Source organism: Leucopleurus acutus, assembly GCF_964270905.1.
Source record: "Leucopleurus acutus genome assembly, chromosome: 1".
Lineage (NCBI taxonomy): Eukaryota > Metazoa > Chordata > Mammalia > Artiodactyla > Delphinidae > Leucopleurus > Leucopleurus acutus.
In genome coordinates, this window is record NC_139142.1 from 152,827,010 (window position 1) to 152,840,899 (window position 13,890).

Genomic DNA, 13,890 nt, shown 5'->3' on the forward strand with positions numbered 1-13,890 from the left:
ACAGCTGCAGGGGCTGGTGAGCCCATAGGAGCTATTTGGGCCAGGAGACAGCTTTTCACTGAGATGACCCAGCTGTAACCCCAGGGCCTGCATCCCTCAGGCCTTCACCAACCCCAGGCTGTGGGATGCACAGGAAGCTGAGCAGGAGTGGACCTGCTGCTGGGAGACAAAGAGAAACAGGGAGCTATGCCACAGGCTACAACCATCACCCTTTTCCTGTGAAGGCAACACATGGTGTAGATTGGTGGTTGTCTGTGATTATCCTCACAGCTGTCCTGGATGGGGTGACCGCCTGCCAAGAGCAGTTGGGCTGCTAAGGCTTCCATGAAGCCTCTGTTCAGGGTTCCCATCCTCTCAGTCCCTGGGCCATATCTGCCAGAACAGGCCTGGTCTGTTCAGTTAGCTCGTTGCAGAAGAGAAATGGAATTTAAAGGCATATGATAGGGTAAAAACTGTTCAACTTGCCATGAGCCTCCCTTCCCTTTTGTGTGACCTGTCCCCGCTTCCCTCATTAACTCCCAGCTCTCTGAGGGCACCTGAGTTTTCAGCTTGGGCACAGCCAGCATTCCTTCACTCAGACATGTGCTTAGAAGCAGCAAGACTCTCATCTCTTCCAGATCCCACTACTTGCCAGGCGCTTTGGTGTCTGTTTGACCATGAGGAATGCTCATCCCCATTCCTTCAGAATGTAAACTTTCTGGAAGCAGGGGCCTTGCCTGTGCAGGCATCTGGGACAGCATCTTGTCATAGAGAGCATTTGACACATATTTGTTGAATGAATGAATGACATTAAATACCATGAGCCCTATTTAGTCATAGATAAGGAAGCAGAGGCTCAGAGGTGTAACGCTGTTCCCTCAAGAGGCAGAGCTGGAATTTTCATTCGGGTTAGTCTGACTCCAAGCCAGGCCTTTTCAAATACAGTGCTCTACTTCTACATGAAAAGGGGGATTTCATACCATCCTCCTGAGGGTACACGGCCACAGGCATGCATGCACGCATGCACGCACCCGTGCTCATTGACCAGAGTAGGGGATAGAATTGCCCATGCTTTGTTTTCTTTTTCTCTCTTTTTCTATCTCTCATCCCAGTGAGTTGAATTTTTGTTAAATTAAAAGTTTAAGGCCCATTTGAAGTGGATCTCGTGTGTGTGTGTGTGTGTGTGTGTGTGTGTGTGTGTGTGTGTGTGTGTGTGTGTGTGTGTGTGTGTGTATGCATATACTTATACACAAACACATGCAATCCCAGGCAAGACTACTTTGAGGGAAGGCCAGACCTGACTCATATACTTGACATCAAAATCCCATCTATATAAACCTGAAAACGTGAGTGTTTTTGTGATTTCAGTACGTTGGTTAGCTAAGAGAGATATATACTATATACTGTAATGTGCCTTATCCATTTTCACCTACTATGATGTTATCCATTATAGCAAAATGCAACTGAACACCAACACTATATTGGTTGTTATTTACCCAGTAGTGATTCAGAATTCCATGGTTTTTTAAGATTATTTGTATTATGATGGTCCTGTATGTGGTGGAGGTGGAGGCCCTAGATCTACTCTGGTAGTTGCAGTGTTCCTGAGTCCCTACAAGCTGGTGAGCTCAGTTTCCTGTATAAAAATAAAAGGAAAAAATTCTCCAAGGTGAGAGAATGTTGATGCTATGTTCCCTATAAATGGGGTTATTGATGATCCTGACAATTAACCCTGTTATTCAGCCTGTATAAATGAGTGTAGCCTGGTACCCCTGGTGACTTTTGACCCTTGTAGATAAAGTTTCTGTGTAGCTACAGTTTGAGGGCACAGTCTGGTTCTTGGCAAAGAGGTAGTGGCAGTAGAGAATTTCCCTTCTAGTGTAATGCTGAGGTGTTAATTATTATTTAATTAATTAACAATAATGAATACAAACCTGCCTGTCCTCTCCTAGAAACTGCCATGGGCCATTCCTGTTATTACAGAGTCAGTAAACATTTATTGAAAAGGGACTAGCAGGCAGTATGCCCCCAGGGCAACTGAAGCAGGACTCCGGCCAGCCCTGACCCCTCCACTGGAGAGGGTCCCCTCATGGGAGCCATTTCCTGGGTTTCTCATTCCACCCCAAGCACTCGTTTTACAAACACAGCCAAGAGTACTTTGAGGGGAGGCAGACCTGGCTCGCAAACCTGACATCAAAACACCAAAGTGTCCAAAAGACAGACAGACAGGCTCTGAGCCAGGTAAAACTGAAGCGTCCAAAATGGCACAGGTACCAGGCCCAGAACACCTAGTATCCCCCATGCCTTCCAGGGTTTGGAGTGAACCTAGTACAGGGGGAGCATTGCCTTTCAGAATCCCCACATGGTATATATTGGATTTCCTGAAGCAATTTCAGAGCAATGTGTTCTTTTGTTTTAAGATAAAATCTACTCAAGGCCATTAAGTTATTATTGTGTCTGATAAATCTGGACCACATGTGACATGAGGCCCGTCTGTGTCCTTAATCTCAGTCACTTACTGTGTGTGCTTAATGCTACATGTTTTTGTTAAATATAATGTTACCACAGACATAAACCTAAAATAACATGAATTTTTTCAGTCAAGTGATCTTTAACTTAAACTAAAAATAGCCTAAACTGTAGTTTATGTAGACCTCAAATATCAAGACTCCCACCCCAATGCGAGTTCAGCAAACTGTAAATTTATGAGGCACTTGGTTAGCATTTGAACATTTTAAACCAGATCAAGCACAATCTGTATTAGAGACAAGCTCCAGAAAGCCCAAGAGTTGCACTCCTGGCTGATCCTGCTGACTGGAACATTCCTTAGGGAAGTCCTTCTCTGGGGGCTGGCAGAATGAACCGTTAACACAACACCCTGCAGGCATAGGGGTGTCGAGGGCGCAGTCAGCGTTTCTCAGCACTTTTGTAAACATAGTTTTGTCTCCGGAGAGACCAGGTTCTCTGGCCAGCAGAGTCTGGAATGTGGGCGAAAGAACCTCTTTGATTTTACAAGCAGCTTGATCACCGGAGAAAAGTTGGAAGCATGTCACAAGTGAAACATTCCTCCATGTGTGGCGAGGCCATTCTGCCAGGGCTTGGATCTCCTCTGATGTGGTTTCCCAAACAACAGGGAGCATCTGGTGGCTGCTCAGGACGGTGGGAGAGGGTTTAGGATAGTGTGTTGATTCTCCCTGGGATTGGATTCTCCAGGGTCTGCAATGATGCAGTTTGACCTGCTCCACATGCTGTGCTTACACTATGTCCTTAGAGATGGAGGTTGGAGCCATTTTTCTCATGAGACATTGTATTTCTGTAACCTCTACACGTACAGCAGAGTTCCCTGAAAGCCATCAACATTTTCAGATCTACCCATTTGAAAACACTATCACCACTTTTATTTATAGATACCAAGTCAAACCCTAAATCAAATTTAAGCTGACTTTTAATATCCTTTGCTACATGCAATTGAAAAACCAGTCAGTTCCTATGTTTCCTGAAACAGAGATAGAGGTATAGATATAGATATAGATATAGGTATAGATGTAGCTATAGATACAGATACAGGTACAGATAAAGATATAGATATCAAGCAGGAAAAAAAATAAAAACCTGAGTAATGACATTGAAAAATTATTCTTATTGGTCAGATGTATCTGATAATTTCTTGGTTCTCTACTTAACCCTAATTGGATGGATCCTTGACATCTAAGCAGGAGAGCAAGACTGCATCTACCCAGAGATGGTTTTCATTTTTCTGTTGAGCAAGCTGCTGCCACCCTAGATACCATGCATGAGGATCCTCCGATTTTTTGGTGTTTACTGCTGCATTAAATAGTTAATCCATTTGATAAATATTTACAGAGTGCTTGCTCTGTGCCAGTCACTCGTGGATAGGCTGGGATGGAAAGCTGCCTTGAGGGCACCTGGTGGGGTGGAAGAGCCTGTGGGAAATCCCAGGAGCGGGCATTTTTCAGGGAGAGGTTTGGCAGGAGAGGCCTGGACTGAGGGGAAGGTGGAGCCAACATGTAGGCGGCACTGCAGAAGCTTTCCTTTCTGACAAGATAGCAGCATAGTTGTTGGTCAGCTGACCCATTAACCAAAAAATTGGTTCAAATGGGGAAATGTAAAGAAATTATACTTATGTTCTTAAACATTTTGTCATTTTGTTTTAACTTAAGCCATGAAAACGTTCATTTTTTTCACCGGTTTTGTGGTGGGAGTGAAAGCCTTTTCTTTGAAGGAAGCCGATTGGGCTTCCATAACCTTCACAGAAACCACAACTATAATGTGATGACTTTAAATCCAGTTTCTTTCTTTTTCTTTTCTTCTTTTTTAGATTCAGCAGAATTTGAAAGACCCATGTGAAGCAGTCTAGGGGCAGATTTTTGTGATTTTTTTCCTCATCTTTTACAGTTGTCTGCCCACACCCAACTTGGCAGCCTATTGTAGCTAGTAGCTAAATTAGTCTTCATGAAAACAACTTAACTTTTATTCTCATATTTCCTTGGTTAACACAACATGTAGCCACATGTATTGATTGAAGTAACAGAACTACTGACATAAATAGGTTTGAGTATAAATACTGTTGACCCTTGGTAAGCGTACCCTCAACTATGGGAACAGACACGTGTGGGTGACCAGAGGGGGCCCTGCCTGCCTGGAGCAGGAGCTCGGATGCCAGGCCGTGTTGTTCCAGGGACGGGGGTGGCATCAGCTAATCCAGCTCCACATGGGGGTGGCCAAGGGAGCCTCTCTGTGTAGGAGCATGGAGTGGCCTGGGGGTGTGCAGAGCAAGAACACAGAGGAATTGATGAAAGATGGTCAGAGACGTATGAGGAAAACTGGGAAAATATGACTGCAGAGAAGCATTTAGAACCTCTTTTCATAATTACCTCTGTTTGTGTCTGTCTCCTCTCCCATGCTGACTTGAGGTCAGGGATGGCTTATTGTACACCATTGTTTCTTCTCCTTCTAGTCCATTCCCAGCACTCGAGAAACCTCTCATAAATATGTTTGAATGAATGGAAGTGTGTGTGTTTTCCACGGGGCTGTTGACAAAGAGTGAGCAATCCTTATGCACAGTGAGTCTCTCCCCTGGAAGTCATGGGTCAGCAGACTGTGGGCCACCTGATCACGTGTGTTCTGTGTCTCGGCTTTACCCCACTGACAGCGTGTATGTGAACTGAGATCATTGTTCAGCTCACATTGCATGTCAGCCTCCCTCGTCTAAGCCAGCATCCTGGTGTCTTCCAGGTACAACTGGGTGGGAAGGTGACAGGTATGATCTTGGTGGACCCAGCTATAGTGATATGAAAGAAAAGCCATAATTGTTCATGAGTTTTCATAAGTCAAAGTCTTGGTTGGTTCCCACTACACGTTAGCATAGTGACTTCTCTGCAGGCAGTGAAACACTAGATCATTAATGCTAGGATATGTTAATGTGGAAAAGCAAGTCCAATCATCAGAACTATAATATTGCAGTTAATGTAATTGGTTCATTCATTTATTATTCGTTTTGCGAATGCTGTCTGTTACATGGTCAATCAGTCTCCATTCACTGGGTAAGCAAGTCATCACCCTCTCTATTTCTCTTTAAGCTTGTGACTCCTGGTCTGCTCTGTGAGAGTGGCAGAGAAGCAGGTATCACCTGTGCCACCTTTTGTGTTTAAGACATGATTTAGGTTAGCATAGTGTGCTAGAACCTGGATGAGGAGATGAGAAGCCTGTAATGAGTGTCCTCTCCCCTCCTTTCCCTCGGGCAGCTTGGGAATGAACCACGATGATGACCACTCCTCCTGCGCTGGCAGGTCCCACATCATGTCGGGAGAGTGGGTGAAAGGCCGGAACCCCAGCGACCTCTCCTGGTCCTCCTGCAGTCGAGATGACCTTGAAAACTTCCTCAAGTAAGTCCTTGAATTGTTCTGTACAATCAATGCAATAGAAAGTACTACAATACTTCCTAAAGACACGATAGTTGGAGTCTCAGTCAGTGTGAGCAGAAGTGAATCTCTTAGAATTCTCAGCTGGTCAAGCTTCCTCCCAAGTGTGCATCTGGTATGACACTGGGCACCCAGCTGGTGATCATAAAACTTATCGATGGAAATGTCAATGCAGTGACTGTATCTTGACAAGATTTCATTTCACTTCTCTGCATTATTTTGACTGTGGGTGGGCACCACCCTAGTGACACACTTTGGCTACTGTAGAACAGGGCATTTCCACAACACTCAGGCTGCTTCCCTGGACAGGAGTCCATCTGCTGGGAGGAGGGCTTGCTCACCTTCCTCACTTGTGGGACTGGGATGAGTTTATCTCATAGCCACTTTCTTTCCAGAATGTGTCTGCATCACTCCATTCTCAGACTTCCGTGGAAGAATTGGCCATCTGATGTCAGAACTTTGTCAAACAGTCTGTGCTCATATACAATGTGGATCCCTTAGTGTCAGGGCCTCAGGGCTGAACTTACAGGTTTGACAGGCAGACCCTGATTGTTTCACCACTTAATTGCATCATCTCTACACCCCATGGTGACTGAAGGGGTCAGTGAGTCTCTCCTACACACAGAGCTGTCCAGCAACACAGTGGAGTGCCCAGTGAACTCAGGGAGGAGGACCAAAGGCATCACTCTGGCTTCATCCTGGGTCTTCTTTCATGAGGTTTCCTGTGGTTGGGAAACTAAGTGGTACACAGGGCTTAAAAATGGGCTCATTAGGGACTTCCCTGGTGGCCCAGTGGGTAAGACTGCACGTTCCCAATGCAGGGGGCCCAGGTTCAATCCAGGGTTGGGGAATTAGATGCCACATGCATGCTGCAACTAAAGATCCTGCATGCTGCAACTAAACATGCCACAGCGAAGATCCCACGTGCTGCAACTAAGACCTGGTGTGCCAATAAATAAATAAAAATAATAATTTTTAAAAATTGCCTCGTTAGTTTTAATGTAGTCTATTTCCTACTGAGTACTTGTGTCACCAAATCATAATGCAATGTTGGAAGCCACTTGACATTATTTCATTTTACCCAGAAGGGTCAGTGAAACAAAGGTATTTTCATCTGCTCACATATACAGTACTGGTCCCACTGACTTTGTTGAAGTGTCCCATGAGTTTGAGCCCAGGAGAGGTGAACCAGTATCAGCCTGTGTGTATTGCGTGCGTGCAACTCTTTTCTTCAAGAATCTTGGCAAGAGGCTGGGTTTTCTTTTTACTACCATCTGCCTTGTTTTAGGAATTAAAAAATAAAAGCATTCAAGTATTTAACTCCTAATGGAGCCGCAGCCACACAACCCCCAGTTTAATTTTTCAGAGCTGTTCTCAACATCTCTGAACATTTCCATCCTGGTTGAAATCCCCAAGTCCTTTGCACAGTGTGCCACCAGCCAACTTTCATGGCCAGGTGGGGCATCTGGACCAGCCAGCAGCCATGGCCCCCCAAGAAAATCTACAGAATTGGAAATAAGCTTGCCTATTTATTTATTTATTTAAAAGAAAACAACCCTACTCCAATTGTTTCTTTATTCATAGTGACTTTTGCTAAAGCCACATTCTAAGAAAATATCATAGGACTCTATTTCAAAAGCATTTTCATCCAAGAAAGCACTCAGACTCCCTGACAAAAATACATTAGCCATGTGGGTGATAAGCCCAGGCCCTTTCCTAGTTGCCCAGTTCTCATGGCCTCCAGAGTAAAGATCTGCATTCAGCTATGTGGAAAAAGAGCAAAAAGTGCAGCCCATGTGTCTGGTGCCTGGTCATCTCCCCATAAATAATTTGGAGGTTCCTGCTTCTCAGTGACTGAAAAAGCAGGACAAAAACCTGGGTGGTACATTTGCAAACCAACTTGCCTCTCGGCTGTTTCAGGTCAAAAGTTAGCACTTGTTTGCTGGTCACAGACCCCAGGAGCCAGCACGCAGTGCGCCTGCCCCACAAGCTGCCAGGCATGCACTACAGCGCCAACGAGCAGTGCCAGATCCTCTTCGGCACCAACGCCACCTTCTGCAGAAACATGGAGGTAAGCAGCGTCAGGAGGGGAAGGCTGGCTCAGGAAGGAGCACCTGGCTTCTGTGGGAGGATACAGGCATTTACACTCCACACACACACACATAAACATATGTGCATACGTGCATGCACATACATGCACACGAATATACCTCATGAACAGCTTCACGGGGCACCCAGAGTGAGCCACACACATACATGTGCATGAACACATACACACACATGCACACATAGGCAGGGGGATGGTTCAGAGTTACTGCTGACACCAGTAGCCTAATGTTTTATTTTGTTTTGTTTTTTAATCCAAAGGTATTTCTTTCTTAGTAGCCTGTCTTAACATGGAAACAGTAAGACACTAGGAAAAAGTAAATTAGCCTATTCTTGGAGGTGATATCAAACCCGGCACAGATATAGAAGAGAGCTAAAAACTACTGGACGTTGGAGAGTGTCATATTGAGAACATTTAACAAATAATAAATTGATCATATGATAATAGTATTAATAACCTCATTAAAATGTTACCATTTACTGAACAATGCCCACATGCTTTGCCCTAAAGCTTCCAATGTGCCTGATATCAATTAACCCTTACCACAGACTCCCGAGGTTACTGCCAGGGTGCAGGGTACTTACTACTCCCAGGGTACAGATGATAACATCAAGCCTCAGGGGTGAACTGATCATTCAGAATGGCTTGGCCAGTAGATAAGTAGAGGATTTGACTCAAGTCTGTTCACCCCCAGAGCGTGCACTTTCTCACCGTACTGCAGACAGCTGGGCCACTTCTGTGGGTGGGGGGGATGTGCTCAGGCCCTGGGGCAGGCTGTCTCCATGCTGGAGCCCCAGGGGAGGGCCAGAGCAGCCTGTGGCTCAGCCAGCAGTTGGCAGCTGGCTCAGGGATGGATGCGGAGCCGGCACCATCATGGGACAGGAGGACAGGAGCAGGAGAACCAGCCTGGGATGTGTGGGACTCAGGAGCCACCCAGTGGCAGTCGGCCTGGAGCTCAGGGCAGCATCTAGTCCCAGGGAGGCAGCCTGCAGGGCTGGATGGGTGCCCAGGGCAAGAACTCAGGACGGGAGCAACTCCAAGACAGATGGATAGACCCGGACTGTGCCTTCAAAATGAGACCCCGGGATCCCGGCCAGCACAGCAGGTCAGCCTGGACTCCAGGAGGCGGGATGCTGCCTCTTGAGCGTTTCCTGGCTATGCGTGAATTGGTTCAGGAAATCTGGGTGGAATCTGCAGGTGGGGCACTGCCTGCCATTGTGTGGAGTATGGAAAAGGGCCGTGCCTCACAACCAACCTAGCACCTCCTGCTAGCTGTTTCCTCAAAGGGCATTTATTCACAGGGTTGTCCTGAGTCTTCCTCTTCTGTTCCCCTGTGGAGGTGCCAGCAAGGGTCTCTTCCAGGCCCTGGAACAGGAAGCTGTCTCCCACTTCACACCCAGCCACGGCTGGGTTGAAGGACACCTCCCTGGGGAGATGGGACCAGCCCCCGGATCCGATCATCCCCAGTGGTCTGCTACGATGTCTGGTGCTCACCATCAGCCTTGACCGTTGAGGCTTGACCATTGTGGCACTCATTCATGTACCGTAGGCTGGCCAAGAGGCATCCTGTTTGTCTGTCCCAGCCTTCAGTCACTTAAAGTGCATGATGGCACAGAACTACAGAGAGGGCAGGTTTCAGAGGGTCGTTTGATGGTGTGGTGACACCAGGAGATCCATGTGCGTGGTACCCCAGTAGAGGATGCCGAGCATTCGAGAAGGGTAGACGTGCCCCGGGCACCCAGAACGGAGAAGAGGGAAGCGCCCAGCTGAGTCAGCGGACACACAGTGGCCACTCTGCCCACTGTGGAGTCTTCCCTGGCCAACAGGATTAACTGGGGTGGGAGCTGGACAGAGGCCACCTCCTCCCAAAGAGCCACAGCCATTGCCTTCTAGGAGCCAGGCTGTTGCACATCAGTTGGGTGAGGAGAGTTAGGAGGAGGGAGGTACCACTACTGGTGGCTCATGATCTTCTAGGCTAGACTCTTTCCATGCACTGTCACATGAAACCCTGACTGCAACCCTTGAGGGCAGGGACTTTGAACTCCACTTAGCAGATGAGAAAACAGAGGCTGAGAGAGGCTTGGTAATGGACCAAGGTCACTCAGCCAGAAAGGGATGGGCTGAAGACCAAGCCCAGGTGTGACTATTCCTGCAGGAGAAAAGGCAGGCTCCATTCATTCAAAGACAGATTCCAAAGGAGAGAAAGGTAACCTGGTATTTTATTTTCCTTCATTAGCAACTTTTTGTTTGAAGAGGACAGTGAGAGGTCAGCAAAGCATGTTTAGCTCAGCTGTGTTGCTCCTTTCTCCCTAGAAGCTCAAAATACAACTATATAAAGTGAGATCGTTTGTAAGTTAAAATGCAGCTGAACATTTATTCCTACAGCTCACCAAGAACCACAAAATATGCCTTCCTGCTTGCCTTTTCCTTGAGAATTCCACCAGTACCAAAACAAAGTTGACATTTTCCTCCCCAAATCCTAGCAGTGTTACCGACCAGGGTTCTTGGCCTCCTTAATCAATAGAAACTGATCAGAGGCCAGACAAGAAATTCAGGCGAGGCTTTATGGGGGCCCCTGCTACAGCATGGGGGTAGTGAGAACAAGTAACAGGTTCCTTTGCTTGCTCGCTCCCTGAGGTTTCATTATATGGGGTGAGGGTAGGGATGGATCCAGGGGTCGGGCTGGAGGGGTGGCCTAGGTGATTTGACCACCCCTTTGGTGGTGTTGTGTGCAGGGGGCATGTGCAGTATCCTGCTTCTGCTCCCGACACCCTGTTTTTTGCTCCTGGCTCTTCAGAAGTGGCAGTTGATTTGCTTTGGTCTTTTTGTATCTTGCTGTACAGAATTTGCCCCAACTGCGCATGCACATGGTTGGTTTGTTTTTAATTAATTAATTAATTTGGCTGCGCCAGGTCTTAGTTGCTGCATGCGGGATCTTTTAGTTGCGGCATGTGAACTCTTAGTTGCGGCATGTGGGATCTAGTTCCCTGACCAGGGATTGAACCTGGGCCCCCCCACCCCCCGCATTGGGAGCGTGGAGTCTTAGCCACTGGACCACCCGGGAAGTCTGCACGCAGTTATTTTTAGTCCCTTATAGTTTCTTTGTATTTTGTTGCTTGAGGAGACATTTGTCCAGGTGCAAGCACTGCAGCAGAGGGTCCCAGGTCCCAGGTCCCAGCCTGTCTCAGCAGGAGTGACTCCTTAGAGGTGTGGAGGTGCTCAGCTGACTCAGCATCAGCCTTAGCTGGTGGTGATCATCCTGCTTGCAAGGCTGGTGGTGCTTCCTTCAGCACAAATATACCAGTTAGAAAGCGGTAACTTCTCATGCTGGGGAAAATGTCATACTAATATCAACGAGACACTGGTGGATGAGAGAGGCAGTTGCCTGCTGGGACCCAGGACTTGGGGATGCTGCCCTAGCCCTGGGACACCTCGTTGGAATCTCACCCAGGCACCACCCTGTGGGATTCTAAAGCTCGCTTGATTGGTGTTTTGCTCATTTGTGCGCTTATAGGTCTGTGTTTCAGTTGATGTTCAGCATAACAGGAGGCACACATATGTTGTACTGTTCCTTTCTTCCTCCTGTCCTCATCCCCTTATTCACTCCCTTTCATCTATTCTGTTCCAGTTCTACTTGCCTTCCTCCTCTTCCTCGAACCCACAGGGCACGCTCCTGGTGGGGATGCACTCTGCTTCCTGCTGGCTGTTTCCTCTACTTGGACGGTCTTCTCTCAATTGTCCACATGACTGAGCCCCTCATCTTTTTTGAGTCTTTTGTTTGTCTGTTTGTTTGTTCATATGTAACCTCCTCAAGGAAGCCTACCACCCTATTTAAAATTTCCATCAGATAACTCTCCCCTGCCACCTTTGTGGCACCCAGATCTCCTGATCCCCTAAGGGAAAACCCTGCTTTCATAAATTTATCATCTTTTAACCTGCTATATAATTTGCTTGTTTATATGACTATTGTGTTGATAATCTCTCTCTTCTAGATTTTAAATCCTTCAAGGGTAATAATCTTACTTTTCCTCAACAGTATTTTCCAACTGCCTCAGCCAGTGCCTGGCACATAGTAGATATTCAAGTATGTGTTGCTCTGAAATCCAGTCATGACCCTAACAGTAAATTTAAGTTCTTATGTGACTTCACCCAACCACTGATAATACTGGACACGTTCACAGGCGAGGGAGGAACCCTTACAGGCCTCCCCGTAAAATGAGTTGGCTCTCTAAGCCTGAGTCCACATTTCTCCATCTGGTTCACCAATATACATGTAAGACTCTGTCAGATATCTTGCAAGCGTTCATACAAACCTTTCCTGTGGCTTCCTCCCAAGACAGTACGAGTCTGATAGTGAGAGACTGCAGCCTGCTTCCTAATGGCCGTGTCTCTCTCTGTGCATTAATTAATACCCTCATTGTTAAAATCTGAGACTCCTGGTGAATTAATACACGTAAGGTGCTGAGAACTGAGTCTATCACAAAGTAAGCACCCAATCATATGAGCTGATGAATGTGTTGCTGTTACCTTTCTGGATAACACTGGCTCCCCACTATGGGGGCACAGAACTAATCTATCTTTATACATCTCCAGGATCAGCATTTTTCTATATTGAACTGCTCAGGGCCATGAAAAATTAAACATTATACAAAACTCCAGAGACCTTCAGCGCCAACCGAAATGTCGTGTAATCCAACTGATCTCTATAACCATCATTATTCTTTAATGCCTTTGAGGATTGAAATGGATATCATGTAATGAAATGATCATGGTCCCAATATTGCCTTTAAATTTCTTATCCTGACATCTGCCTTCAGCCAAGATGGAGTATCAGGGACCAGATTTATCTTCCCACCTGAAGCAACTAAGAAATCAGATGAAATATATGGAACAGCAATTTTCAAGACAGTGGCCATCAAGCAAGGAAGGACTGTGATCCTTGGGAGATGTGAAACAAATGAGGTGAACCCTCTGATTGTCCTGGCTTACTGCCTGGGCCGTCTCCAGGCTGTGGCATAGAGAGGGAGGGCTGTGAAGAAGCAGCAGACTTCTTGAGTTGAAGAAACAGAGCCAGGAGTACTGGGGGGCTGAGGCAGCTAGTATTCACAGAGTAGAGTACCACAGACAAAAGAGCTTTACAAAGAGAGAACCTGAGAAATCTGCACAGGATCTGCACGAATCTTCAGTTTAGTACTGAGAAACACGTGTGTGAGAAAACTACCCAAGGCCAGGAAAAGAACCATCTGAAAATCTTAGAGGGAACAATCTCTGAGGCTCACATGGGCATCAGGTAGTGTACACAGAAGGGTGTTGTATCAGTAGAGTGGCAAAACTAGCCCCACACTAAATGCTGATCTGGTCCCACCCAATAAATCTTAAAAGCAAAATCTGAAAGGATCTAACTGTTTCCAAGTAATTTAGACAAGTCCTAGAACAAAGCTCAGAAACATTTATAGAAATACAAAAACAGCACTCAGCAAAATAAAATTCACAATGTCTAGCATCAAATAAAAAATTACCAGGCCTTCAAAGGAACAGGAAAATACATCCATAATGAGGAGAAAAATCAATCAAAACTGACCTAGAAATGACACAGGTGATAGAATTAGTAGACCACGGCATTAAAACAATAATTATAACCATATTCCAGGTTCAGGAAGGTAGCAAAAAGAAAGATTGAACATGTTAAGTAGAGATATGGAAGATATGGAAAAGATCCTACTGGTATTTCTAGAAATGAAAACTACAATATTTAAGATGAAAGATACCCTGCTTGAGATTTCTGGCAAATGAGAGATTGCAGAAGAGATGACTGCTGAAGATAAAGCAATTGAAGCTAACCAAAGTGAAATACAACGAGAA

General features: G+C 46.2%; 1 protein-coding gene across 2 annotated transcripts in view; it reads left to right on the top strand.

Moving 5' to 3' along the window:
* The window catches only part of ADAMTS17 (ADAM metallopeptidase with thrombospondin type 1 motif 17), a gene marked incomplete at both ends in the record, with an annotated part of 352,152 nt that overhangs the window by 192,286 nt on the left and 145,976 nt on the right, over window positions 1–13,890 (top strand). For both annotated transcript variants that reach the window (XM_082841528.1, XM_082841529.1), the window contains 2 exons: window positions 5,745–5,885; window positions 7,842–7,992. In XM_082841528.1, the coding sequence (XP_082697654.1) occupies window positions 5,745–5,885; window positions 7,842–7,992 (292 nt within the window). The remainder of the gene's footprint in view (window positions 1–5,744; window positions 5,886–7,841; window positions 7,993–13,890) is intronic.